The 23,686-nt window shown below is 36.3% G+C and overlaps 4 protein-coding genes across 4 annotated transcripts; all 4 read left to right on the plus strand.

Moving 5' to 3' along the window:
* Positions 1-754: 754 nt before the first annotated feature.
* On the plus strand, positions 755-4,581 carry LOC120334427 (uncharacterized). The gene is made up of 5 exons (XM_039401937.2): positions 755-808; positions 985-1,160; positions 1,974-2,070; positions 3,602-3,722; positions 4,365-4,581. Exons 2-5 carry the CDS (start codon positions 1,015-1,017, stop codon positions 4,442-4,444), a joined length of 444 nt encoding a protein of 147 aa, XP_039257871.2. The 5' UTR covers positions 755-808; positions 985-1,014; the 3' UTR covers positions 4,445-4,581.
* A 5,648-nt stretch (positions 4,582-10,229) lies between these two features.
* LOC120333713 (ribosome biogenesis protein BMS1 homolog) lies at positions 10,230-14,439 on the plus strand. Its single transcript, XM_039401043.2, has one exon. The coding sequence runs from the start codon at positions 10,521-10,523 to the stop codon at positions 13,869-13,871; it is 3,351 nt and encodes a 1,116-aa protein (XP_039256977.2). The 5' UTR covers positions 10,230-10,520; the 3' UTR covers positions 13,872-14,439.
* A 48-nt stretch (positions 14,440-14,487) lies between these two features.
* LOC120333715 (zinc finger matrin-type protein 5-like) lies at positions 14,488-15,607 on the plus strand. The gene has a single exon (XM_039401046.2). The coding sequence runs from the start codon at positions 14,525-14,527 to the stop codon at positions 15,050-15,052; it is 528 nt and encodes a 175-aa protein (XP_039256980.2). The 5' UTR covers positions 14,488-14,524; the 3' UTR covers positions 15,053-15,607.
* LOC120333714 (mitochondrial import inner membrane translocase subunit TIM44-like) lies at positions 15,520-23,310 on the plus strand. The gene is made up of 10 exons (XM_039401044.2): positions 15,520-15,777; positions 16,394-16,540; positions 16,703-16,810; positions 17,477-17,654; positions 19,937-20,083; positions 20,747-20,839; positions 21,065-21,240; positions 21,936-22,043; positions 22,708-22,800; positions 22,940-23,310. Exons 1-10 carry the CDS (start codon positions 15,658-15,660, stop codon positions 23,057-23,059), a joined length of 1,290 nt encoding a protein of 429 aa, XP_039256978.1. The 5' UTR covers positions 15,520-15,657; the 3' UTR covers positions 23,060-23,310.
* Positions 23,311-23,686: the final 376 nt, after the last annotated feature.

Below are 23,686 nucleotides of genomic sequence, written 5' to 3' on the forward strand. Positions count from 1 at the left end.
GTTATAAAGAGCGAAATATATTCAGCATTAACAATATACTTCGTGAAAGGGCTGATGGACACATGTATAATAGTTATGAATACAAAGTTAACAAAGTCCGTAAATTTTGTTGTTCGCATGTCTCTTCGTACATGTAGTCCTATTTCTTAGATGCTAAACCTAAATTTAACAATTTTTACTGAATTTTATTCCAATGGGAATCTTGTGGGACGGGGCAGGCATATTTGCTACGGGATGGGAATGGGATAGAATGATATATGTCCCACGGACAAGCCTGCGAATTCCTGTTCGATTACCGCAGCATTATTGACTAGAATTGTTTAGTCGACTACCGAATTGTACGATTGTCAAGGTATAATATAAATGTATATTTAATTGAAAGGAAACCAAGATGTCGGCAATTGTTCTCATATAAGAATGCATTCATTCGTCTTTATTCAGTATTGAAATGGATGCACAGATTCACAAAACATATAAATTAATAGGAACTTAATAAATGAAAACGAAATACAGAATAAGATTCTTGAATATAATAAACTATTATTATTGGAAAAGACTATAAGCAGGCTATTGTGTCATAAGATATTTCCAGAATACACGCCATTGTGGCAATTGAAATGATATTCATTAAATTATGCAACATTATTGTAGTATTGTAGATATAGAGTATTACCTATTGTTCAATATTGAATTCTTTGTATATGCGCAGGATACTGAATATGCACGTAGAAAATATAAATCCACGCTGTGGAGGGCAGGATAACACAACACGCCGAAGAGCAAAGACCAACTGTTTGAAAGCAACGAGGTATTTATTTATATTCTTTTGTCAAATAGCTATGGTGATTGGGATGCGAACCAAAGTCATCTAACGACGGCGAGACTGAAATTAACTATGCGATCTATTTAATTATCTATGTTTTACTGACTTTGGGTTCGAACCTGTCATCAAACAATCTGTGTATTAATTTGTTTACATCATAGGTTTCAGAATAAAGAAAATCTTCAAAGAAAATGCGTCTGAAAGTTGCAGCTATTCTTTTTGTCGCATTCTCTCTCCTACTGGTGGAGGAGTCTCGGGGCTGGAGGAGAATTTTTCGACGAGTAGGAAGGATAGTTAAGAGGGTTGTGAAGGCCTACAAACGTATTAGAGGAACTACGTAAGTTTCTTTACATTGATCCTATAAATATTTAATTTATTACACTGAACAGTTTATTGTCTTTGCGAGCGCTCCAGAAGTGTGTGTACCAATATGAAGGTAACTACTTTTGATCGCCTATTTTACATCAAGTTGCGTAATGGGACTAAAACCTATGGACTGGGGGATATTCACTTGGCTAATAAAGACAGTCCCCGAACTCGTAATAGAACTAAAATAAGTAAAAATTAGAATAAAACTATGGCCTAACTATTATAATCTGGTACACATACAGCGGGAGTACCCCATCGCGAATTCTTCGCATGTCACACACCTCAAATGTACTAGACTAATAGTGTTTTTTGTGTATTCTTAACATTAAAATAAAAATTTTAAGTTCATTGGCAAGAATTTACTTTTTTAAGTTGCAAGTGACGTCCAAGTTAAGTAGCAAGTGACGTTCAACTTATTTTCAAGCTCAATTTATTTTCATTGATATTTTTCACGGAAAATTATATGAATAAAACTATATTCTTAATGGGACGGATGAAACACTTCGACAGGCCGGATACGGCCCGATGCCACAATTTGCCCACCCGATTTAAACAATAAAAAGAACAAATTTATTTTGAGGTTAAGTTTTCGGTGTGTCCGTGGTAAAAATAAGAAACACTTTCTCCAGTGCGATATAAAATTCGAATATCAATTTTCTCTGATGCTTAGTTTTTGCGGTGCAGGGAGTCTAATTAAAAAAATTGAAACGACGATTATTATATTCTTCTATATATTATACTCTTCATTTATTTGAATACTTACGACACTTTACTTTTATAGCGGGGGCCACATTGCAATAGAAGCGGTCAAAAAATATCTTACAACTGTATGGAACAACAAAGAAGAAATCAATGAGCTGAGAGAGCTGAGAGAAAAGGTAATCCACTATAATCTGTTTGACATAAAGCTAGCGTTTATTAACCCTTTTCCAGCGGCTAAGCTCATATGAGAGAATATTTACGCTTAATTTTGTGCTCGGTAAACTACTGTTAATATCGCTCTTAGCTCTTTGTTGACTTTATCGCCTGATATGAGAGAAGCGATGGAACCTTCCAGCCGTGACGCATCGTGCGAATTCTATAAATAGCGTGGATTTCAAAATCGCCTGTCAGACGTCTGAAAATGTCGACTCAGCTCAGACAGGAAATACTCCTTTATAATGACTTATTGTTGGTTTAGCATGTATTTTCAGACATATATACTATCCCTGACCATCCCTGGCGCTGTGTTGTTTTGATAAATATGATTTTGACTGCTCCATAGTTGGCAGAAGTATGGAGATTTTTTGTAGTTAAAAAAAACGTAAAATTAATGGTAATTTTAACGCGTAAATGCGCGTATGGGATTGTTTACGCCGTTCTACGCGCATTTCCGTCGAAAAAATTTAATTTTTTTGCGTTGGGGGTGGTCTGTGCAGTAATAATAAGAGCTGTGACGTCATCAAAATCAGTAATTTTAGCCTTGAACTTGATACACCTGTAGATACAATTGTGAATTTCAGAGTAATAACCATTTATGCTATAATAGGCGTTTCGGTGATGTTGTGTTAGGAAAAACTTGACGAAAACGTTGAAAAAAAAATTAATTAATTAGGAATTAATTATTAACCCTCTACTGTACACAGAATTTCTAAAAGTCTAATTTATTTTTAGAAATTTTTGAGATATTTTTGCAAAAAAATTTTTTTTTCGGAGTGTAATTTAAAGATATATTGCTGAATAGAACTCTAGCACACGCCTTTAAAAATCCATAAGAGAAGCTTTAGGGCTTAGTGGTTGACAAAAAAAATAACTTTAAAAAGACCATGTCAAATAAATTGGGTCAACAGCTGTCAGAGAGTTAAAGTGTTAAGACTTGACCGTTTTAGCATCACAGGTTACAAATCTCGAGTTTAAATTCTAGAGATATAAGTGATACTTGTGCAGGGGCAAAAGTCGCGAATACGTGTCGTATGAAGATCAAATGTTTACGTTTTCCATTTACATTGCAAATGTCGTAAAAATTCTTCGCTTTGCCGCGAATGCCCGTGACGAAATATTATTGAAACAATCTTACCTGGCGTGAACTATTTGCTATTAACTGATAAAGCAGAGTATTGAATGGCAACTCTTGAGTATTGCCCATATTTACGAGTCAATGTTAATATGATTAACTGGGTATTCGTCTTAGAAACGTGTACTTGATAGTTAAGGAAGCCCCAACTGTTATGCAAAAAACCCACGACGCCAAGGAGTACAGCAATCCTGTCGCACATAATTATACCCGCTGAATTTCAACCTGCACTCTCGCATAGAGTAATCAAAAGATCAAATAGCAACGTGTTCCTAACGCCAAGCACAACGCCATAACCGTTGACATTGGTTACTTTTGTAGCTTCCAAATTTCAGCACAACTTTCTCTTTGTTTAGGACGAAGAAGCCTATATGAAAGCAATGTCCATGATCGCTGATGAAATTGCGGCAGAATCTGGAGATGGTGAAGCTCAGTTCATGGTGGAAATGTTGGACGAACTTGCCAGCATGCCTGACGGTAATTTGTTTAATTTGACGGTAGAGTGTTTGCACTGGATACGAAAGAACTGATATGTAGGGTGTTATAACGTTTGGAAATAGGCCAAAATTCTCCTATTCGATATTTAGTCAAGTCACAGTATTTCACACATTGTAAGTTCACGAGTCTGACCATACTTTTAGCTCTATCTGAACCCTTAACCTAGAATGTTGCGCATATCACTGGATTGCGCGAAGCAACTTTAAATTGAATAAATAGCAATTGCACGTCCCTTTTTCAGAATTTGTCAAGTCTCGCGCCCCACCTCCAAAAAAAAAAATAGCTAACAATAAGCAACAAATAACAGATAGTTAGGCGAAAGTATGTTTTATTTAAAAAACGCGTTAGAAATACGTGGATGGAACGTAAATAATGAAAAAATGAAAAGTTTTGAAATGTAAAGAAGGCCGGCAAGATGAAATCTGATGAATATTTTCATTTTCAGTTAGCTTCACGCCTTCAAAAAATTGTCTACGCGCGCCACCGTTTGAAAACCACTGGCCTGATTGATCTATTTTCTGATTTTACTGGACTTGACAAGATTTTGTTCAAAACAGCCGATTCAATTTGTGACTTTCTCCTATAACATACACTATTAACGTCCTTTCACTTCTATTTCAGAGGAATTCAAGCAATTCGTGGCTGAGCATGAACTTGAAGAAATTGCAGACTCCGGCGAGCTACGGTTATCAGATCATTAAAATGGAGTTTCTTGACGGACAGACCGAGAAACAGACAACTCGTTTTAATTTTATACTTTAGTTTTTTTATTGTTTTACAAAGATATTGCAGATTCAAAAAAAAAAAAATAATAATAAATGAATGGCGCCACCATAAATTGAAATTGTATTTTATTTTTTCCTGCTACAGTATTAGTCAAGACAGTGGTTCTTAAAGGTAATTTACCGGGGGCCAAAATTAGAAGCGGGACGATATTTGCGCGCCGGCAAGGGGCAGATGCTTCTGTCGGTACGTATTATCAAGATACCAATATAATTGAATTGTTACGATTATACACGTGCTTAAATTGTGGTAATGAGGTCAAAATTGGGGATATCTAAAGATAGAGAGAGTGTTGAATTATTTCACTTAAGTTCGGCGGGTCGTAATAAACCGTTACGCGAGCCGCTTAAAAACTGAATGAACTTTTCTGCGTTTTGTTGCCATTTGTCTAATTATGGTAGATAGAATTATAGGCTCATTAATAAACGAGTAATTGGGAATTTTATACTTGTTGCGTTATAATCTGTTCTACGTAAAGAATATAATCGTCAAAACAGCTGCTTTGTTACTATAATTCAGTGAAGCGTCGCGGGCCGGATTATATTGCTCCGCGGGCCGTGGTTTGCCGACCCCTGTTCTGGGGGCAAAATGGAAGCATACTTCATGGTTTTGGGTGAAAGTTCTCAAGTAACGAGTCAAATCTCGTGCCCCGATAAATTTAAAAAACTTTATATTACTAAGTCGAGTTACCATTGTTCCAAGTCAAACTGTTCCTAACTGTTTTGAGTTCTACGTCACCTATAAAGTGCGAGGGTGCTGCCCTTGAACAGGGATCGGCAACCTATTGTCGCTCGCGGGCCAAAACTAAAGGTTGCAAATCTTTGTGGTCGCACATATTTTTTTTAAGTGAGTTTAAAACCAAACGGGTGGTTGATGAACCACATTTTTTACACAGATCAGTAAGTTAAAATTTTAGACCTAAAATAGCAAGCGAACACTGCCACTCGTGGACTCAAGTCGTCTTACTTGGCAAAAAATTTTAAAAATGACATTTATTGTGATACTTGTTGTTGCATTACGCTTGATAGCTTTTCGACACCAGGTGACACTCTGGTCACCTGGCATTGTTTGCCAAATTTGAATACAAATTTCCTTCAAGTAGATACTTTTTTTAGAAATCAAGCAGACAACAACATTTTAAGAAAACGATTCATATGTCCACACCGTGTTCAATATAATCTGCTCCACGAGCGTTTTGTCGCTAAATTTCAGTAAAGCATCGCGTGCCGGATGATTTTACTCCGCGGGCCGTAGGTTGCCGACCCCTGCCCTAGAACTTCGGCGCGTGTTGAGACTGGGCCACCTTGGAAGTCCGCTATAAGGTCTTTGTTAACAACGCGTAAAATGTAGAAATTCGTAAAAGTAAAGTATTTTGAGCGCATCGTTCTAGTAATTAACATTTGATATTTGTGGTATTGGGCTTATTGCTATCTGCTTCGTCGAAAATATTAAAGTAACAATACTAAACAATTGTATAAATGCATCGTGGTAATTTGTATCTTAAAATCTAGCAATGCGTTATGCAGCCACATCATCTGGCCTTGCTGACGCATGCTATTCATCCCTTGAAACTGATCAGACCGCCGTCGAACGCTGACATGGTGTTAAACGGTGGAATACTGGAGTATATAAGTATAAGTAAGAAATTTTTGGACGAAAACTTGAAAAACCGGACTAACACAGATCCTCCTGAGAAGATAAATACAAACTTAAATCTAAACGATAGCCTACTGGTGAATTCTGTGCACGGGCACTCATAAAAACAATTATCAGGAAAAATAATAAATTACAATATGTTCTAGGAATCAAGTAGATTCAGATAATTTTTTTTTATCATGTAAGAATCAATGCAAACACAACATAAACTAGTCGGATACATTACCGATACGATATGGGTGAGTTTGCATCAGATCACGCTGACCTGCATGGAGTTTATCACGAAAAACTGGTCGAAGCGGAGGATAACATGAACTGCCAAACGTCAGATGTAACGGATATTTCACGATGAATTCCAAAAAAGACTGCTTACGCAATACACATGGATTTTGACTGAAACTGAAGTTGGAACGCCAGAGCGTGAAATTCTCTTGTCATATTTTGCTTCGTTTGTTGTTGTTTACTTTTACGCTGCTTTTATTATTATTGTTTATGTCCAGTAGACTATTAGTTGAGTGCATGTGCGTTTGTAATCACATAAATCATCACCAATCGCGCACCGCTTGTTTGTTGTATTTAACACTTCTCGTTACCTATACAGATATATATAGTAGAAACTGCCATATATATAGCGAAGTTTGATATGGATATCACAAAATAGGCCTTCAAAAGTATTAATATTGTGCGATTGTCTTTCTGCATTGGAAAGCATACAGAAAATTTGGAATGTTAAGCATTTTTTATCGACAAAAATACAACTACTTCATTCTATTATTTGTCACACGACTGATATCAAGTTTCTGTGGATACCAACCAGCACATATTGGTATTAGCGTAATGATGCAGTGGATCGACTGGCGAAAGACGTAGCAAATGGAATTGTCATCAATGCTGTTTTTCAACGGTCATTGAAAGAAGCTAAGACATTGTGCAAGCAAGCATGTCTTGCAAAATGAAATTTACCATACCAAGCTAACGATACTGCAAGCCATTATAAGAACTTTCGAACTCATATAGCCCAAAAGACTGTCTATTTCAATTTTTCCCGCCAAAAAGAAATAGTATTTTTTCGTCTTCAAACTGGACATATCAGACTCAACTATCATTTATTTGAAATAGGGCTACATTCCACAGGGCACTGTATTCGATGTGATACAAATGAACTGTTTCCCATTTTATATTGTCCCAGGTATAATAACTTACGATGCGAATTAAGACGTGAAGCAGCAAAAATGAATGTGCCCTGGGAAAGTATTCGTATTTTCAATGTTCCTGATTTGATTCAATTTATTATTAGTTTTGCTATATCCACCAAACGAGAGCTGTGTACCTATTTTATTGTACCATACTGACTACTCTCTTTGTTATTTGGCGCAAAAGATCCGGTTGTAAAAGACGCCAATAAACCTTTTACCTTACCTTAACTGCAGTCCATGTTCAAACTCCGCATCCACACCAAAGTATTTACGCCCGAATTATCTTTTGTGTATTTTTTTTTAAATTTATTCCAATTGTGTTGTTTGCTGTTTGGTGTCAAAGCCCGTATGTTTGGGGTAAGGGGGCACGTGCATCAGCACGTCTGAAATCCTTTTTAGATTTCGCCTACTTTCCTGATTTCTCGTTTATTTGTTTGTTTTGCCATGTATTGTTTTGTTGTAACGGAAAATCGAAAAAAACACATACATTTACTTATTTGCATTTGGCCAAACGCCAATATCACTAGAATTCGCCAAATCTGGCAATTACCTACCGGACCGGACCTTTCCAAGCGAAGAATTACGACAGCCGAAACAAAAAACCTGGCAACATTGGTTATACAGCATGTTGCAAGTTTTCTCGAAAGTGTTTAGGTTCTCTATCTGCAGATTTGCGCTACCGCCAGTATCGCATTGTTTGATCTTTCATTTAACAGATTCAACCTTCAGACGTTGGTAGCGGTAGTCTAGTACCGTAAGTAGTGAAGTGCGTAGGTCTGCCCATAAGTTGAAACAATAATAAAGCGTACTATGTCTGGATGTGGGACTAGTATATAAAATGGGTTACCGGTACTGGGTTACCGGTATCATATTTGTTCAAAATGTCTGAATGTAGAAAATCCGGGTCTCGGGTAGTTAAGTACGGTACCTAAACAAAAACTTCTAGTGGGCGTACCGGTAGCACAACAATTTTTCTACAGGACAATCCTAACCCCCACCTGACTACGCCATCCAAAAATCATGTCACAATCACGTCATAGAGCAGTAGAGCTTGCCAAAGTATATCTCCGATCGCCTGAAGTCTGAAAGTGGCATCTGCGTCGATGATAAAGAACTCACTAACGGCAGCGATCTCTTATATCGGGATCGCTGCTTGGAGAAAACGAGATAAATAGCTTGATCGAATCAACATTTAAGCACTAAAAATATCAAAAACGCATTTCTATATACCTAAAACACCGCCGTAGAAAATGTGAAAAGACGGACAACTCACCAGGCCTCTCTGTAGTCGAGTTGTCTCTGGTGAGTTGTCCGTGTAGTCGAGTTGTCCGCATCCCAACCGTAGTGCTGTAGTGACGTACCGTAATTTTTGGATGACGCAGTCAGGATTGACATAGATGCTAAAGTTGTTATGCTACCGGTACGCGTACGCCCACTAGAAGTACCTCGGGCAGTCAGGTACGAAACTAAATAGAACCCGAAAATCCGGGGGTCTCCTTAAGTACACGCCGCAAGTAGGGTGGTGGAGCCAGTCTGTGGACAATTAAATTCAAATCGTTATAAAACAAAAACCAATATTTCTAACCTGTTAATTTTTTCACAGTAGGTGCATTGGCATTTATTCTACACGCTAAACTTCGAAATAACTCCCTATGACGAGGGGTTCAAGCTATACAAACCACCAAAGTACGACACTCGGAAGACAAATTTGTGATCGAACGACCAGTGTGCGACCACGTATTTCAAGCCTTGAACATCGTTTCTGCTGTGTCAAGACTAGAGCATACGCAGCCATGCGGGAAAAAATTGGGCTTATAATTGCATTTCTGACTGTCATATTTTAAGAACACAGTTATTTCTGACAAAACTCGTCAAATTATAAACAAAGCAACGCATCACAGCAATCAAACAGACAAAAACACTGTCTGGCGGTGGTCGCAAATTGGTCGACAAAGATATTATCGGCGTATTGGACATGCGCACCCCCCTATTCCCCCCTCCTTTAAATGTAGAAACGCGAAACTTTAAAGATGGTTAAAAGAAACACAACTCTACCCACCTGCCAAGTTTCATCTGTTTATCTCTTAGATATGTATGGATTTTCATGGAGACAATGGGTAGTTGGAACATGATAAAATGGTCCGTTTTTTTTCCTCCGGTCGGGTTTTCGGTCGTAGCTTTTTTGTTTGTGCCCGTATTTTAGTGTAATTTTGCTGAGCTACTAGTGGACGATGACGCGTGAGAAATGTCGCGTGGTTCGTTAAATGGCTTAAGCAAAGTGGCTAAGCCACCCTACTTCTAGTTGGCCTGGCTCAGGAATGACCATTCATAACCCCCACCTGACTATGTCATCCGAAAATTACATCGCTGCGAAGTCGCAGTGACGTAATACGGCCTCCAAAGTATACGGATGGTCGCCAGACAATCATCCGAAATCGAGCAGTCTATTTCTTTCGTTTTCTTGTGAAACGATACCGATAAAAGAGAGATCACTGACGTTAGTGAGTCGTTACGTTATTACGTTACTGTGATGTCTCAGGGACATAAATTTTGAATGACGTTGTGTTAGGAATACCATAATATGCTATACCTAATGTTTGTGCCACGTCCTCTAGAAGTACTTGCAAACATGGCCCGATTGTTGCCATCAACTTATATTTTGGCCCAATAAAATACTGAGATGTTGACTACTAAACTAGGCATTTTGTAATTTTTCTTTTTAATGCTTCATTATGCACTTCAAATACTGAAATAAATTGAAATATGCTAGTCCAAGCTTCCAATGTTTAACATTCTGACATGATACCGAAACGCCTGCTTGAAATAAAGCCAGGGGACCAATATGTCTTATATATTTTATTTGGTATTGTCCCCAAACTACATTGTCTAACTGCAGGAAGCATGCTGGCATGCAAAAGAATTGGGCCAACACTGATGCGAATACTGATTCTACTATTTTCAGCTTTGTGCATGTACAAGACATACCGATAATCAATAAATTGTGTACTCAAATTATTGAAAATATTTTACAGTGGCCACAACCGTAATCGAATCCGTTTGAATTCAATTACTTTGCATCGTTCATCCCTTTGAAAGTATTGAGTTTAAACAATACATATATATTTTTAGAAAATAATACATTATGGATGTGGATGTAGATAATAAACCATCAAAACAACACAAAGTAAGAAAAGCTGGCAGGAAAGCAGAAAAAAGGAAACTGAAGGAAGACAACAGCAGAGAGGATGCAACTACTAAAAAGAAAAACCCAAAAGCGTATGCAATCCAAAGTGTTAACAAATTAGCCAAGTCGTTTCATCGGGCACAAGACATCAAAACGAAAAAACATCATATACCTGTCGTTGATAGAACCCCACAGGTGCCACCACCTGTCGTTGTTGCTATAGTTGGTCCACCAAAGGTTGGTAAAACGACTTTGTTACAATGTATTATAAAGAATTATACAAAGCAAAAACTGACTAATATTCAAGGACCAGTCACAGTCGTATCTGGTAAAAATCGTAGACTCACAATTATCGAATGTCCGAACGACATTAGTGCTATGATTGATATTGCAAAAATTGCGGACTTGGTACTTTTACTTGTTGATGCAGGATTTGGATTTGAAATGGAAACTTTTGAATTTTTGAACATCTGCCAAGTGCATGGTATGCCAAAAATAATGGGTGTTTTGACTCATTTGGATGCAATTGACAATGCGAAGAAAATAAAGAAAACAAAAAAATTATTAAAACATAGATTTTGGACTGAAATATACCAAGGTGCCAAGTTGTTTTATTTAAGCAGAATGGTCTATGGTGAATATCAAAAAATGGAAATTCATAATTTATGTCGATTTATCAGCGTAATGAAGTTCAGACCTTTGATATGGAGATCAACACATTCATATTTATTAACTGATAGAATGGAAGACCTAACCGATCCTGAAAAAATTCGACAAGATTCTATTTGTAATCGGAATATATCATTGTATGGTTACGTCCGTGGAATGCCACTAAAAAATCTTTCATCAATTCATATTCCTGGTGTCGGGGATCAAATTATTAAAAATATCTCATTTCTTCCGGACCCGTGCCCTTTGCCCGAAAAGGGAGAAAAAAGACAAAGGCGTACTCTGGATGTAAAAGAAAGACTTATTTATGCTCCTATGTCTGGAGTTGGTGGAATTATTTATGATAAGGATGCTGTTTATATTGATGTGCAAAGCTCGACACAAAGGAATAATGGACAAGTCGGTGAAATAGAAACTATTGATAACGAAATAGTAGATGATTCAATGATTGGAACAATGACATTATCAAAACAAACTATTGATCATAAAATGGAAAAGAGTCAATTTTCACTTCTGGAGGGAATGAAACCAATTACGAACAACGAAGCAGAAAGTATGATTGAAATGCCTATGGAAGAAAAAACATTTGATGTTGAAACAAATCGTGTTAGGAGAAGAGCAGTTTTTTCTATGAAAGATGGTGAACAGCAAGATTCTACATCAGACGATGATGAGGAAGGTTATCAAAGTGGAGATTCCGATGATGAAAGTTGTAACGAATCTGAAAATGGAATAGAAGAACCAAATGGCATTTCTGAAAGTAAACTGAAATGGAAAGAAAATTTGAAATTGAAAGCTCAAAATTTGTATATTCACAGGCAGAAAATGATGAAAAATCTTCCAAAGTTGGTTTATGGTAAAATTGAAATCAAATCAGACACTTCTGAGTCCGAGGAAGATGAAAAAGTCGCTGGTGATTTATTTGTCGTCAAACGGAATATGAAAGCAAAGAAAAATACGAAAGACAATAAAGACTGCAACATAACTTTGCGGCGACAACATGGGGATGAAAATAGTGAAGATATACGCCAAAGTATCAGTGATTGTTTTGTCACTGGTGATTGGAATCAAGATGAAGACGCCTCTCACTTATTACAAGAGGATGAAAATTTGTATGGTGATTTTGAAGATTTGGAAACAGGACAATCTTTCACATCTGGAGCTAAAGATAATGAAAGTGATTCTGATGATGTTGATACAGTTAGAATTAAGAAACCCGATGACCGTGAAGCTAGATTGAGAGAAAAACGTCTTGCCAGAAAACGAAAAATGAAAGAAATATTCGATCGGGAATATGACGTCAGCCAAGAAAATGGTGAAGTAACAACCGCAAGTGGAAGCCTTTTCGACTCTGTCAAAACTGAACTGGCTGAACAAGCGAAATTGAACCGTGCTGAATTTGAGGATATGGATGACGCAACTAGAGTACAATATGAAGGCTACAGACCCGGAATGTATGTTCGCATTGAACTGCACGATATTCCTTGTGAGTTTGTAAAATATTTCAATCCAACATACCCAGTTATAGCAGGTGGTTTGTTGGCAACTGAAATTCAAACAGGCTTTATCAGAGTTCGAGTTAAAAAACATCGCTGGTATCCGAAAATTTTGAAAACACGTAATCCAATGATATTTTCTATGGGTTGGAGAAGATTTCAATCTTTGCCGATGTATTATATGGAAGATCACAATTTGAGACAGAGATATCTTAAATATACACCACAAAATATGCATTGTTGGGCTGTAATGTGGGGTCCTCTTTGCCCACAAGGTACAGGATTCTTAGCAATCCAAGCTCTTGCAAATAGAGACGTTCCTAATTTTAGAATCACTGCCTCTGGGACTATTTTAGAATCTGATAAAAGTACAAAATTGGTTAAAAAATTGAAGCTTATTGGTTATCCATATAAGATATTTAAAAATACCTGTTTTGTGAAAGGAATGTTCAACTCATCTCTTGAAGTTGCTAAATTTGAGGGAGCAGCCATTCGAACTGTCAGCGGCATACGAGGACAGATAAAAAGAGCGGTTACTGATGGCCCGAACAATAGCGGAGGATCCGAAGCCGGATCTTTCCGAGCATCTTTCGAAGATCGTATATTGATGAGTGACATAGTGTTCTGTCGTACCTGGTGTCCAGTTGATGTTCCAAAATTTTTTTTGAATTGTGCAAATTTAATGTTGCCCGACAAAGATAGTTGGAGTGCAATGAAAACTGTCGGACAACTGCGTCATGAAAAAGATCAGAAATTACAACCGAACGAAGACTCCCTTTATAGACCAATCGAAAGAGAAACTAGGGTTTTCAATCCTGTTGTAATACCCAAAAAATTACAAAAAGAATTACCATATAAAGTAAGACCGAAGTTACGAAGAGAAAAAATAGAAAGCAGACAAGAAGGAATGATGAAAGTTGCGATTGTCAGAGAACCGAAAGATAGAAAAATAGTCGAACTTATGACAGCATTGCGTGCGCTTGATCATGACAAAAAGAAAAAGACCAAACAAGAGAAGAGGGTCAAATATCTCAAGCACAGAGAAATGTTAGAAAAAGAGGAAATCAAAAATAAATGGAAACATAAAGAAGCAAAAAGGAAAGCTTACGCAATGCTGAATCAAAAACAGAAGAAGAAAAGATAGGAAATTTAGTTACACTTGAAGAGCTTCTCATTGTATCTTATATGCTAAATTAAAGCATGAAAGCTATTCAGAATTTTCGACTTATAAGGGCATTAACTAAATAGATACCAAATAGAAACAATTTTCTTTTACATTTATTAATATCATCCAATTGTATTTTCCACTAAGGCAGCCAGTGTTATGTTGATTGATCCATAGTAATTTTTTGAAAAGAGAGATATTGCATGAAAGGCAGTGTTTCTATTCTTGCATATTCTTTGAAAATACTTTTAGGGGATTTATTTGTGTTTCTTAGCTAAATTTTTCGAATAATGTTAATTGAATAAACAAACAGTCTACTGTCAGGTAGCTTACATGTCATTTTTTTCTCGTACTGCATCTTGTTTAAAAGACATGTATTTGTGTCAAAACTAAGGTTATTTGCATACTACTGTATTTGAAATGGTATTGTAATTATTGATGCCATCATAGACTAATGCTAAATTGTGCTTTCATGTATGTCTTTCTCCCTCCTCTGGATAGGAACAGTCCTATTTCACTAAGTGTCTTATTATTTTCTTTGCCTAGATGATTACCTAATTTCAGGCACATTAAATTAACATTTGAGTACTGATTGGCATGAAGACTGAAGTTGTTTTGTGAATATTACAAACATGGGAAGACGTTATTACTGTGAATTCTGCGATCGGGCATTTTTAGACAATCTGAATGCGAGAAAGAAGCATGTTGTGAGCAGTACGCATCAACAGTTGCGGAAGGCCTATTATGACAAATTCAAAACTAAGCAACAAAAGCTGAATGACGAACTTGCAAAGCCACGAATATGCAAATATTACCAGAATTCAGGGAATTGCCAATTTGGGTCTAGTTGCCGATACCGTCATATTAGCGATGTCGAAATAGAGAGAATAAAGAAAGAAATTAATGAAGAATCAAAAAAAGATGAAATGAGCAATAGAACTGTCAAAAACTGGCTTTCTTTAAACAAACAAAAACAAATCAGCAAAGAAAAGCTTGAGAAAACTGGTGGTGCTGCGGTCTCTGAGCGGAAAATCCCTGACATCCCTCAAACATCAACTGTACTCCCAGATTCTTTGAAGCAGTTGCCCTTTCTTCCTTTGTCGATGCAACCACCTCCAGAAGATGGTTGGCCACGACTTAATGAGGTTGAATGGGGATGATATGATTGGGCCTTTTGACATGGATTTCATGTTGATCATTGGTCCTTTGTAAGGCTTGCATGAATTGTAAAACAGAGTAGACAAAAAGTGGTATCTGTGCTGGCGGTGAATTGATGCTCAATTAAGAATTATTATTAAGGCATTGGATTCTTTGCGATTTCAAGGCAATATAAATTACATTGGTGAGAAACTGTGAATCAGCGTTCTAACTTGAAAAAACTGGAATCATCTTAAATTTGGACATAAATTGGTGCTCCAGAAGTGTGTGTACCAATATGGAGGTAACTAATTTTGTTCGCCTACTTTACATCAGGTTGTGTGAAGGGACTGAAACCTATGGGCAGGGGTTATGGTATATTCACTTGGCTAACAGAGACAGTCCCTGAACTCGTAATAAACTTAAAATAAGGAAAATTCGGAATAAAATTCGGAAGGTTATGGCCTTACCCTAACCTGGTACACATACTACGGGAGCACCTATAAATTATTGTTTCGATCAATGGTATATATGAAATCAGGACAGAGAACTCATCTATGATTATATTTATTGCCCAGGTATTTGTCAAAGTTCATTTTGTAATATAAAATTAAAATAAAGCAGCACAATGTGGGGTGCCGCTAGAGGAACTTTTCAAAGATGTGCGATACCTGTTTTAACAGCATGTACGGTCGAAACAAAAATTAATTCAAGGAATGTTTTAAGACCAGTGTCAAGAACACTTGCTGTAAGTTCATTTCAGTATTGCTATTGTAAATTCAAGTTCATGGTGTTGAACTCTACTATGTTGGTGTGACCGATTAAAAATCTTTGATTCTAATACTGTGCCTAGCAGCCCACATCCATTGGGTAGTTTCATGTCAAACTTGAATAAACTGGCCTTTTCAAGATATATCAGCTCTTCAACGTTGATAAATTTTGATTTAGTGAATTATTTCGTGTAGAATTTGTCTAAAAACCAAATTTGTTTCATTCAAAATCACAACAACGCAACATCAGGGAAAATCTATGTTCCAATTGGCATCTAGTTTCAATCGACACGCATTTTCCTCTGATAGTAATAAAGGGTATTAAAAAACAGCAACACACAAAAACTCTGACTGCCGTCCAAGTACCCCTGGAAATCTTCTCGTGAACCCCTGGGGGTTCGCGAACCCCAGGTTGAGAACCCCTGATTTAGATACTTGTAAGTTTGTAACTAAATATTTTCCTCTTCATACGTGCATATAATATATTGGTCGATACTGAAATAATACATCTATTCTGAAATAAAAATAATAAAAAAAAATTAATACCTTCAGAAATACATTATAAAAGTTCAATGCTTCAAATTTCTTTTTCAGGTATCATCAGTGCAATTCAATTCACCGAAACGAGGTTTTCTTGAAAATTTTTTAGATAATCTTAAACAAGAATATAACAAAGACGCAGAATTAAAAGAGAGTATTAAAAAATTTCGAAAGGAAGCACAAGAACTTGAAGATTCAGAGGTAAAAGTTTCCTGTGTGCTATAATACCTAGTTCAGATTTTATTGCACCATATCTAATCCTAATTACCGGTTTTCCATCTCTTTGATATATATCTTCTGCGTAGAAGAATGTCTTCAATAATAATGTACCAATGACATCTATTTTTTAATGTAATTTTACAGGCACTTAAAAAAGCAAGACAAAAATATGAGGAGATCAGTCGAGAAACTGGACAAGGTACAGATGCCGTTCGTGAAACACTTGGAAAAATAAAAAGCAGAGTATCTGAGGTGCTTCTTATTTTAAAATAACAACAAAATATTCGAAATGTGTGAATAATATTAATTTTAAGTAATTGTTTTAAAGCATTTATAAAAAAGTCATCATAATTGTTATTTTTTTATGGATATGACAGCAAATATAAAAAGATTTCCCAACGTTATAGCTGACCACAGCCTTACGTCTTAGTCACAGCCTTAGGTGTTAAGTAAATAATATTTCAGCCAACTTATTGCATGCATAAATGAGAGGCGTGTTTTAATGTGTGTCCAGAAAAGTTGCGGCGAGAAATTTCGCAGCGGGAAATCTCGCCATAGGAAAATACGCGCATAAAAAATCATCTCAAGCTTTTTGCTGTAAAACAAGTATTTCTGATTAAAACAGTTAAGTTTATAGGGTTAGGGTATGCTCTTAAATAAGAATCTTTTTTTAATAAAAAGGTACTTCAAAAACCTAACTGCTTTTATCACAAATACTTGTTTTACAGCAAATGCTCATGCAACGATTTTTCTTATGTGGCGAAATTTTCTGCAGCAAGATTTCCTACGGCGAATTTTCCTAGAACCGTTTCTAATGCTGTTATATCAACCATAAACAGTACTTCAATCAAATTCAAAGACAATTGGACACTAACAGAGATCATTAGTTTTCATGTCATTTCTTAAATTTGTTGATAGGCCAGTGAAGAAATCAGTAAAACAGAATTTGTCAAACAAGCAAGTCGGGTGTCAGAAGGAATCAGTGAAGCTGCAAAATCTGCAACAGATAGTGAAGCTTTCAAAAAAGTAGCCTCAGGTTTCGATAACATCACAAAAGGAACTGGAATTCCACCTTCTTCACTGTATAGACCACCAGGTAAATAATGCTTTTCATTTCGTCGGAATTTAATACAATATAATGAATATTTGAATTCGGAAATAATTTAAAACCTTTTTATTTCAAAATTAGGAATTTCGACGCGCCAGACAAGTAGGGCTGTTCAAGCTAACCGAATATTCAAAATCGAATCACAAATTATTTGAATCGTTTTGCGGCTAGATTGGGAATTACTAAAATGAGGTACCTAAATCGAAAAAAGTCTATCCGGCACCTTTGCACGGCGTTTTTTAGCGGGCAAGCAGTGGCTTACCTGATACTAGGACGACTCTTGGTCGCAATGCCCGGTGTTATGTTATTGTTCAATTGAGACAGATATATAGGATTGCGCAATAATATTCGATACTAATCTAAAAAAAATATTCAATTTTGGACAGCCCTGCAGACAAACAGATCAAAACATATGATATCTCAATTAGTAACAAATCCAAATTTACGTCATTTTAGATATGATCAAAATGAAGATATAATGATTTATGTAATTTTCCACATGAGCTTGCCCCCAATTTGGAATGTATTGGATATTCCGTGTTGAGAATATTTTCACAGAATGTATTCGGAATAGTGAAATATTTGATTTTGGCCACCCCTGGCTTGGTGTACAAGTTGACAACGTTTTCAATGTATTGCAGCTCTCATCTGGTCACTTGAAATTTATTGCCATTATATGTTGATAACATTTTCTGTCAAAGTTTGTAATATATTTGATAAGACAAATGAGCTTGGAATTATTTAGCGAGCATATTGATAAAAATATGGTACTCCTGTAGTGTATGTACCAGGTTAAGGTGAGGCCATAATTTTATTCCGATTTTCCTTATCTTATTTCTTTTACGAATTTGGAGACTGTCTGTGTTAGCCAAGCGAATATATCCCCTGCCCATAGGTTTCAACACCTTTACGCAACTTGACGTAAGGTGGGCGAACAAAATTAGTTCCCTCCATATTGGTACCACACACTTCTGTGGAGCACCAAAAATAATATAATGCAATATAACTTGAGAATTAGAAGTTGTAACTTGTAGTACCTGTGCTGTGCACTTCATTTAGCCTTGGTGAAAAAGACTTACCGTATTTATTCAATTACAACGCGCACTCGTGTATTTAAATTTTGAATGAAAATTGGTATAAAATTCTTTTTTTTATTTTTTCTCTAAGTCGAAAGTCATGGGAGTTTCATCCATGTTGCCTATCTGTGAGAGTTCAAAGTTGTGCTGCTTACGCATACTGATTATAAATGTATGAAATAAATGGATCTTTTCTTCTAAATCTTGAGGCAACTTTTGTGCAATTTTTGTTTTCTGGCGTAGTGCAAGTCCATGCCTTCTCATAAACTTTTGTGCCCAACCATTAAATGCTTTAAAGGTTGAATCTTTGCAAATCTTTTGTGCACGGAGTCTAATATGGAGCGAAGTGACGATGTACCCACTAGATCTTTGATCAACTATCCAATCATAAAGCTCCTTCTCCAACTCTGGGTACCGGGCTTGTCTCCCTCGCCGCGCTTTCTTTGTTTTGTTCATATCTTTTAGAACAATTTTCTGCTTTCTCCAATCTCTGACATTTGTCTCTGGTACATTGAATTCTCTAGAAGCTTTTCTATTTCCATGAGTTTCCGCATAATCAACAACCTCCAGTTTGAATGCAGCCCTATATGCAGAACGTTTTTGTCTTGCCATAATAGATAATGGGTAATATATAATGGGTATCTACAGTACAGTACGATAATGGCAAATAAATATTCTCAACGCAGCGGGAATGTCAAACGCATGCTGAGCTGTCGCATGTGCGTGTGCTTGCACGAAATCGAACGCTTGCACGAATGTCAAACGCACGCTGAGCTGTCGCATGTGCGTGTGCTTGCACGAAATCGTCCTGCATTAAATTGTGCATGCGCGAGCGCACGCACGTTTCAGATGTTTAAAACCACATTTTCAATACCGCATTTCTCAGACCTCGTGTATAACGCGCAGCATTGATTTTTGCCTAAAATTCAGTTCAAAATTTTGCGCGTTATAATCGAATAAATACGGTACATGTGAAGGTTGCATTTTAAGAGGTTAAAAAGATAATGGGTGTCACTTTATAATCATTGAGTTCCAAGAATCTTAAGAACAGTGAAATGCGCTCCTTGTGATAAGACCTATGAAACACTGGTACCGACATTTCTAGTATGTGCTAAAAAGTTCGAACTAAATAGCGACATTTTCTGAAACGAGTAGCAGATATTTCAAACTTTTATTTTTAAAATCTTCTTCCAGCATCTTTACGAATGCGAAATGAACTTCAAACAAAAATAAACACAGAAGAAATTGAAGCAAATGAAGATGCAACTGGTGTAGTTATGCATAAAGATTCAGTTTGGAATCAACAATGGGAAAACTTTAAGAACAGTAAAGTTGGTGAACGTAAGTAAGCCCTAATAAAATTCTCAAGTATTACAGTGTTGGGTACAAATCTTTGAATGCCAAATCGTTAGTCAAGTTGAGTAACCATGTTTCATCCATTTCGAATTAATTGTTCACTGTACTCCTTAGTCGCCAGCCAAGTTGAGTTCAAAGATTTAATAAACAAAAGTGAAATGGATAAATATGAGTCAAATTGACACTATTACATTCACCGCACATTAGTTAAAAAGTCATAATGTATGGACAACATTTACCTTGGCAGTAACGTGTCTTGAGTATTTCCACAAACTATCCATGTTGTGAATCATATTTCATCAGTGTTTTTCTCTCTATTTCAAAGACACTGTCAAAATTCTGATCCGTAAACTAGTTTTTCCAGAGGTTTGTCATATTCAAGTTGAGTCTTTTTATGTCGATGACTCAGGTCACTGTCATATAAAAAGGTGTTTTGACTTCAGTCACTGACTCCAGTCTCCCCCAACACTATTAGGTCCATGGTTCTTAGTATAAATTTGTCATCATATTGGCTTTACTCTGCCCGAAGATAATTTTTCCATTATTTGGATTCTAGATTGTCACTGGCATATTTTGTGTTGATGAATATGGCAGTTCATATCTTGTGTAAGTTTATATTAATAATAAAATTTTTATCGATATTTCAAGGGATATCAGATTTAAGAATGAAATATGATGAGAGTGACAACCCGATGATAAGAGCATCACGTTTCATAACAGAAAAAATCGGAGATGTAGCAGGTATAAATCAATACACACTTTCATAATTTTCAAAATCCTGAGTTCTACATTTGAAGAATGTTTCAATGGCTGTGGCAACGAACCCAATCGGCACTATTGGATGTATGTAATGGAATTGTTTCTTCAAACACAGTATGCACATCTTTAATACTGAAACACATATTTTGGGAACTTTTATTGTTGGTATTAGGTCTTGATTTATTAATTTCGTAAATTTCTAAACAGGAGGTGTTTTCGGTAAAACTGATGTCTCTGAAGTGATGACGGAAATTGCGAAAATGGAACCAAATTTTTCAGCACAAAGTTTCTTAAGATTTTGTCGTAAAGAGCTCATTCCTAATATACTTGAAGCTATTTGTCAAAACGAAAAAGAAATCGTTAAAGACTGGTGCACAGAAGCAGTAAGTACTATCCTTTGTCTGCAGGGGTGGGCAAGGTTTTTGTACCTTTTGTACCAGGGGCCGAGAATTTTGCCCACCTAGACTGCCGGGCCATGTAAGTGTGACGTGAAATGTTACATTTTATGAACAATATTCACAATGTTACAAAAGCAAAAGTGGAAAACAATAAGTCTCGTGCCAAAACTAAACTTGATTGCAATCTCAACAAATTCCTTGAGCTATTTTTAAACTTATTAAACATCAAATATCATCATTTGGTTTTAGTTTGGTTGTGGCAGCATCAGACTGGCCAGATTGAATTACCCAACGAGCCAGAATTGGCGGCATATTTTTCCCATGTCAGTTCTATACTTGATAGATACTTGTAATATTAATATGGTAACATGTGCCTAACTTTGTTCATAAATATTTGATATAAATAATACTTCCAAGTTTAGTAAAATTCACTAATATATCTAAATTGGAATTTACTTTTTAATAAGGTACCGTAATTTTGATAACCTTGTATAACTAATCATGAAAAGTTATTTTTCTGAAATTCCCACCGATTGGCCAAGTTCCTGTATCATATTTATGTTGTGAAGATGCACCGTTTTTAAACTTCAACAAACCGTTTAATACTTATATTAAAATTTAAATAAGTTCGTCATGTTAATTGTAGTAACGATTCAAAATTCTTTTATTTCATATTTTAGCCATATACTCAGTTAATATTCCCGATCACTCAAGCGGAACAACACGGTCTTCGTTATCACTCCAGGGTGATAGATCTTGATCATATCGATATTGCGGCTGCAACAAAGGTACGAGATATAGCTCGTTTATTACACGATACGTTTATATGCGTGACATTTGTGAGTCTGAATGCTTGTCAAATTATATTTATTAGCTTTCATGTCCTGTTACCAGTCCATGTCGGGTATGGAATTATTTAGCCGATTATTTGTTTTCAGTTGCATGGACTTCATGGTGGAGAAAGTCGTAACAGACCAGCAGTTACGTGAACCACCTTACAGCGGTGAGGTGTCCAGCAATCCTCTCGCACATAATTAACTCTGTACAGAATTCAATCCTACAACTCATGCAGGGTAATCAGAGATGCAGTGGCGAGCTTATTCCTAACGCTCAACACGTTGATACTTGAGTGAGAGTGAAATACAATGTTACCTGTAGTATTTATGAGACAAGAGAGCTATGCTCAAATATATGGACACGTAGCGCCACCCAGTGGCAATAATTTTGATGACGTCATAGCGAGAGAAAAAAAGTAATAGCCTTCTGGAGAAAAATTTTATCTTTAACCATTGAAAATATCAAAGCAATTGGTCCAGTACAATACAAATAACAATAACAACAAAATTTTGAAACGATCATTATGGCCACTAAACGTGTCCAATAAAACTGGTCAATTTGTATTGATCCTTCTTTGTCTATTTCTTGTAAAAGTATTATTTTTCTATATCTCAGGTTGATCAGGGTCCTGTACTTGTCATTAGTTTTCAAACACAGCAAATTATTTATGTTCAAAATTCTAGAGGTGAAGTTGTTGAAGGTGATGCGGTAAGTAGTCATTTTTGTTTGTTTCAAAAAAACCTAAAATATTCAGATGCTTAATATGATCAATACTGTGTAGTTGAAAATATTTGAATTTAGTTTGATTGTTGAGCAATGAGTTTTATTCATGTTTGTGATGTTACAGGAACAAGTGATGAGAGTATATCATGTGTGGGCTCTTTGTCGTGACCTAGAAGAGATGAACCCAAGAGCTGCTTGGAGGCTGATCGATCAGTCTATGTCAGCCACCCCAATGTTACTATAACAAAACTGATTAGGTCGAGATATTGCAATTTCTCAATAATTAGCGAGTGTATTTAAATGTTTAGCCAAGCTTCATTACAAAATTGTGATAGGCCTAAGCTCCATAGTGGATATTTTTTCATGGTGACAGACATCAGTTTTTCTTTAAGTTTCTCTATGCCTTTAACTACCATTTCTATGATCCTGTATTTGTCCATTATGATCAAATCCTCAATTTAATAATAAAATGGTTCACACCTTGCAAACTGGGAACAGGACAACTTATATTTGCGCCGAATTCTGTACAGCCGAAGCCGAAGTGTATTCTGACAGCATTTATTTCACAAAGCATTCTTCACAGATAATTAAAGAACATTGCATACACCAACATAAGTTTTCGTAGTCGAAATTTTGTCTTCCTGGAGCTAGAGTTTTGGGTTGAAAGTTCCATTTACCCGGAATTGTTTTTCTAAATTGATCAGAGTTTGGATTCTGGTGTAAATTTTCCCAGACTAACTCTGTGATGTGTAATATTTAATATCGGTAGCGTTTATGCGTATGAATAAAACTTCATGCTTATCAAACCGATGAAGAATATAGGCTTACCATATTTCTGAAGTGAAAAAACGGGGCAGTGCGGATTGGACAA

Source organism: Styela clava, chromosome 15 (assembly GCF_964204865.1).
Source record: "Styela clava chromosome 15, kaStyClav1.hap1.2, whole genome shotgun sequence".
Lineage (NCBI taxonomy): Eukaryota > Metazoa > Chordata > Ascidiacea > Stolidobranchia > Styelidae > Styela > Styela clava.

Bases quoted from the DNA above. Each gene is read 5' to 3' on its own strand.
- LOC120333714 (XM_039401044.2), top strand. From the start codon at position 15,658: ATGTGGGGTGCCGCTAGAGGAACTTTTCAAAGATGTGCGATACCTGTT. The intron at 15,778-16,393 runs GTAAGTTCATTT...TTTCTTTTTCAG, and splicing joins CAGTGTCAAGAACACTTGCT to GTATCATCAGTGCAATTCAA. The intron at 16,811-17,476 runs GTGCTTCTTATT...ATTTGTTGATAG, and splicing joins TAAAAAGCAGAGTATCTGAG to GCCAGTGAAGAAATCAGTAA.
- LOC120333713 (XM_039401043.2), top strand. From the start codon at position 10,521: ATGGATGTGGATGTAGATAATAAACCATCAAAACAACACAAAGTAAGA.
- LOC120334427 (XM_039401937.2), top strand. From the start codon at position 1,015: ATGCGTCTGAAAGTTGCAGCTATTCTTTTTGTCGCATTCTCTCTCCTA. The intron at 1,161-1,973 runs GTAAGTTTCTTT...TTACTTTTATAG, and splicing joins AAACGTATTAGAGGAACTAC to CGGGGGCCACATTGCAATAG. The intron at 2,071-3,601 runs GTAATCCACTAT...CTCTTTGTTTAG, and splicing joins TGAGAGAGCTGAGAGAAAAG to GACGAAGAAGCCTATATGAA.
- LOC120333715 (XM_039401046.2), top strand. From the start codon at position 14,525: ATGGGAAGACGTTATTACTGTGAATTCTGCGATCGGGCATTTTTAGAC.